The 5,604-nt window shown below is 40.5% G+C and overlaps 1 protein-coding gene across 1 annotated transcript in view; it reads left to right on the top strand.

Annotated features, from left to right (window-relative positions):
- LOC119584361 (zwei Ig domain protein zig-8-like) overlaps positions 1-5,604 on the top strand; it is a 138,802-nt gene that overhangs the window by 107,232 nt on the left and 25,966 nt on the right. Inside the window, exon 4 of the mRNA XM_037932935.1 lies at positions 2,428-2,638. Within this exon, the coding sequence (XP_037788863.1) occupies positions 2,428-2,638 (211 nt within the window). The remainder of the gene's footprint in view (positions 1-2,427; positions 2,639-5,604) is intronic.

Here is a 5,604-nt window from a genome sequence, read left to right as displayed (position 1 = left end):
TCTTTCTCTTTCCTTTCTCTCTCCCCCTTCCTCCTCTCCGTCTCCTCTCCCTCTCTCTTTCTCTCTCTGTCTCCCTCCCTTTCTCTCTCTCTCTCTGTTTCCTTCTCTCTTTCTCTGTCTCTTCGTGACTTTGCCTCTGTCTCTGTCTGTAAGACTGTATGTATCCCTCTAACTATTCATCTATTTATTTATCTATCTATCTATCTATCTATCCATCTATTCATTTATCTGTTTTTCAGTCAGTCTGTCTATCTCTCAATCTATTTATCTATCTATATGTAGAGAAAGAGAGGGATATATATATATATATATATATATATATATATATATATATATATATTATTAAAATATCATGCATACATACACACACACACACACACACCACACACCACACACACACACAGGCACACACACACACACACCACCACCACACAAAAACACATATATATATATATATATATTATATATTATTATATATTTTATGTGTGTGTGTGTGTGTGTGTGTGTGTGTGTGTGTGTGTGTGTGTGTGTGTGTGTGTGTGTGTAGATAGATAGATAGATTTTTCAACTATCTATCTATCTCCGTGTCTATCAGTCTTTCAGCTCATTCATCCATGACTACCAAAAACCCTCTTATAAGATATGGAAATAAACGTTAGACTTTTATTTTTCTCTGAAAAAATCACTGTCTCTCTTTTTTCCTGTTGCAAGCACTCCTGCGGGGGAAATTATTTTTATCATTATTGATTTAATCATTTTCTTCTGACTGGGGTTTATGTAAATATCCTATCGGTTAAAATTTAGCTTTTGTCTCATTGTCATCATTATGATTATGATTACTATTATTATTATTTTTACTATTATTATTATTATTATTATTTTTATTATTATTATTATTATTATTATTATTATTATTATTATTATTATTATTAGTATTATCATCATCATTATTATTTTATTGTCTCTCCTATTCATTCCTCATCCTAATGGCTGTTCTTTCGAGACACTAATAATTTCCCAAATCTCTCTCTTTTCTTATCAATATCAAATTATTCTAATCTCTTTCAATATATATATATATATATATATATATATTATTATATATACTTTTATATATAATATATGATAATATTAATATTATTAAAATATATAATATATATAATATATGTATATTTCTAATGATATTGATTTATTCCTGAACCAAGACATCACTTAAATTTGTGCGTCTCCATAAGTTTTTCTTCAGATCATATGCCTTGAAAAAGTCTTAAATGTTTATTAAACTATTATTTTACTATTACTGAATGTTTATTAAATTACTTTTTTTTATTGAATCAGTAGATATAGACTAAATTATCAAACTTTTTTTTTTTTGTTCAAACTAAGATTATACAACCTTAAGCATCGATTAGTTTGCGTTAATGCACTCTATCTCGTGTTTGAATTTATGTGTTTAATGAACGTATTTTGGTCTGAGAAAATTTAATGGAAAGACATGACCCTGAATTATAATCTTACATAATGCAGTCATATTATGTAAATCAGATATTAATTATATTATATGATTGGACACATTTGAGAGAGACTGGAAGCGATCTTCGAGAACCCGAGTGAATGATAAGTGCTTGAGAGAATTGTGATTAGAATATAATAAGAATAGTTATTAGAGTAGGAAAAAATTAAGTGAGAAAAAAGCATTGATTAGAATATGATAATGATAAAAAAAATGCTCTAATTTCTTCTCATAGTTTTCGTGGATCGCTTTCTAGTTGCTAATCATTCATAAGATAAGGTATTCTTCTCCCAATCACTCACTAACAAGTTTTTTTTTCTCTTTCTTTCCAGTCACCCATTTTCACTCTATTCACCTCATTCTCTCCCTGATTAATAAAACACCGCGAGACCAAATCCAACCCAGTTCTCCCACAGGTATCGCAGGTCGAGCACAGCGACGCTCCTCCACCCAATCAGCCCCTAATATAGACACTTATATCCCCAGTCCCCCTCCAACTCTCTAAATCAACCCAATCTCTTTCTCTCTTTCTCTCAAAGGTCTTGCGGATCCACCTAATCACTCCTGGCTAAAATGCTCATGTTGTTAATCACCCTCTAACCTAATCTAACCTAATTCTTTCTCTCTCTCTTTGTCTGTCTGTCTGTCTGTCTGTCTCTCTCTTCTTTCTTTCTCTCTCTCTTTCGCTTTCTCTCTCTCTCTCTCTCTCTCTCTCTCTCTCTATCTATCTATCTCTATCTCACTCTACCTATCTATCTCACAGGTCTCGTAGATCCGGCACCGCGACACACATCTCTCCAATCGCTCATGTCCCTAATCACCCTCCCCCCTCCCCCCTCCCCCCACCCACGCCCAAATCACCCTCTAATCCAATCTGATCCAACCCAATGTCTCTCTCTCTCTCCCTCCTACAGGTCTCGTGGATCCGCCACCGCGACACGCACATCCTGACGGTCGGGTCCTTCACCTACACGAGCGACCAGCGCTTCTCCGCCCTCCACCGCGAAGGCACGAACGAGTGGACGCTGCAGATAAGACACCCCACGATAAGGGACTCTGGGCTGTACGAGTGCCAGGTGTCGACGAAGCCCGTGCGAGCCTATCTCATCAGGCTGGCGGTTGGGGGTTTAGTGCTGCCGGGGTTTGGGTGGGTTGGGGAGGGAGGGAAGGAAGGCAAGGGAGTGTGGATGAGGGGGGAGGGAAAGGGGGGGTTGGAGTGAGGAGGGTGGAGAAGGGAAGGAAAGTTTTTTGGAGTTGAGGAGAGGTGGAGAAGGGGGTGGATGGTTGAGGAGGGTGGAGAAGGGGGGAGGGATGGAGTGGGAGGGTGGAGGGGGGAAGGGTGGAGGGGGGAGAGGTGGAAAGGGGGAGGGATGGTGAGGAGAGGTGGGGAAGGAAGGGGAAGAGATGAGTTGGGAGGGTGCAGGGAAAGGAGGGGGTGGAAGGTGTATTGAAAATGTAAAGAAAGGGGGAAGAAATGAGAAAAGAAGATTTGGGATAGGTTGAGGAATTTGGTGGGGGGGGTTGAGAAGGGAAGAGGATGGGGTTGGGAGGAGTTGGTAGGGGGAAGGGGATGGGTGAGGGAGAGTGGAGGAGGAGGGGAAGGGTGGTGGGGAGGGCTGAGAAGGGGAGGGATGAGTGAGGAGGATTAGGGTTATAGAAAGGGGGATGGGTAAGAGGAAGGAGGAGGGAGGGGGAGGGAGAGAACGTGGGAGAAGGAGGAGGGAGAGGGGGGAGAGGAGGGAAGGGGTTCGAGGAAGAATGAGGAGGGTTCGGATGTGATCGAGGGAGGGGGGAGAGGGTAAGAGTGGGCTTGGATATTTTTCTCCCCCTACTTTGTTTGCATTTTTTCATCATTTTATAATAATTATATATATTATATATATATAATATATATATTATAATATATATATTATATTTTATATTATTCCTAGTTAGTTCAAACCCCTTTCTTTCTACCCCTCTCTTCCATTCATTTTTATCTTTTCCCTATCTTTCCCCCCTCTCTTCTCTCTTAATTTCATCTTTTATTCCCCCTCTCCCTCCTCTCTCTTCCCCTTCTCCTTCCCGGCCCCCCCTCTCCTCTTCTCCCCTCCCTCCCTTTCACTCTATCTTCTCTCTTTCCCCTCTCCCCCCTCTCCCCTCCTCCTCTCTCCCCTCCTCCTCTCTCTCTCCTCATCGTCTCTCTCCTCTCTCCCCTCTCTCTCCTTGCACGTGTATATTACGTGAATCGACTTACGTGAATGAAGGGACATACGTGTAGATATCCACACATGTGCACCAGCCTATGTGCGTGCTAACCGTCTTCGACCGGGAGCCACATGCAAGGGAAGACCCCCCCCCCCATCACCCCTCTTTCCTCCTCCCTCCCTCCTCCCTCCCCCCTCTTTCTCCCTCCCTCCCTCGCCCTCTTTCCTCCTCCCTCTTTTCCCTCACCCTCTTTTCTCCTCCCTCACTCCTCCCTTTCACCCACCTCCCTCCTCCTTCCCTCCCCCCTCCCCCCTCCACGCCCTCCATTTTCTCCTCATTTCCTTAAAAGAATCAGTGAGAATTCCCATTCCAAGCCCCGTATATCCCCATTGCAGTACGCAGACCCGAAAAAAGATTCAACACAGACAACAAAATTGTAGCATTTCGTACCCACTCGCGAATATTATCTCTGAGAAAAAAAAAAAAAAAAAAAAAAAAAAAAAAAAAAAAAAAAATATATAAAATATATAAAAATATATATATATATATATCTATATATATATATATATATATATATATATATATTACACACACACAAGATAGTAAAAAGAAGTAGAAAAAAGAATAAGTAATAATATAGATGGATAAATCAATAAAGTAAAAGAAGAAAAAGAAAAAAGAGTGACATGTTAACCACTTCCTGTATAAAATTGAATAGAAAGAGAGATAAGAATAGATAAACAAATAAGTAAAAAAAATATAATAGTAATAAATAAAGTTTAATAAGTGTTTACCTTATCAAATTGCACAGAAAGAGAGAAAAATTAAAAGGCAATTGTGATGAGGAATTGCTAGAAGACTTTGGTATTATATAATATTCATAAGTAAAGTTTCCATTTCGATGATTTTAGGAAGAGAAGCCAAAGCGATCAAGGTACGCACAGAAACGCACACACATGCATTCTCTTTTTCCCTCCTCCTAAGCACACACACAAACACACACACGCAGGACACAGGAAACACGTGCACAAACACACGCAAGCAGGAACACGAATGAATAATGGAACAAACACAAACAAAAAAGAAAGACTTGCGCGAGCACACGCAAAAAAAAAAAAAAAAGAAGAAAAAAAAATCAAACACAAACAAACAAACAAACGCGCCGTCAAGACTAATGACCCTAATAGAACAACATGGATCCCCGGACGAGGTCAGCTGATTGTGCGGGGAATAAAGGGGGGGGGGATGGGGGAAGAGGTCACGCGAGACCTTTTCAAAGGGTCGACTGATGACCTTCTGTCCGGGTTTTCATTGTGGGCAAATCATTAAATCTAGGGGGGAAAAAAAGGGGGGCCCAAAGTTTGCTAAAGAAGGATGTCGTATTTATTTTTGTTCTGTCTTTTTTTCTAGTTTTCTTGTGTGGCTGTTTTCTTATCTCATTTTCTCTCCCTTTTTGGTTTGTTTTCGTTTTTCTCTCTGTGGTGTGTGATTTTTTTGGTCGTTTTATTTTCTTTCTAGTATTTCATTTCTCTGTCTCTCTCTCTCTCTCTCTCTCTCTTTCTCTTTCTCTCTCTCTCTCTCTCTCTCTCTCTCTCTCTCTCTCTCTCTCTCTCTCTTTCCTCTCTCTCTCTATTTCTCTTCCCTTGTCTTTCTCTTTCTTGTTCCCACTCTCCCTTTCTCCTTCCCTCTCTTTTCCTTTCTCCCCCCCTTCCTCCTCTCTCTTTCTAACTCTCCGCCCTTTCTCTTCTCTCTCTATCTTCTTCCCCCTCCTACGTTCTCCATCCCTCTCTCTTCCCCTCTCTCATTCTCCTTCCCTCTCTCTCTTTCCTTTTCTTTCTCTCTCTGTCTCCTCCTTCTTCCCTCCCTCCCTCTCCTCTCTCTCTCTTCCCCTCTTTTCGTCTCTC

This window comes from Penaeus monodon, chromosome 2, assembly GCF_015228065.2.
Source record: "Penaeus monodon isolate SGIC_2016 chromosome 2, NSTDA_Pmon_1, whole genome shotgun sequence".
NCBI lineage: Eukaryota > Metazoa > Arthropoda > Malacostraca > Decapoda > Penaeidae > Penaeus > Penaeus monodon.
This window is presented reverse-complemented; position numbering and strand designations above follow the sequence as displayed.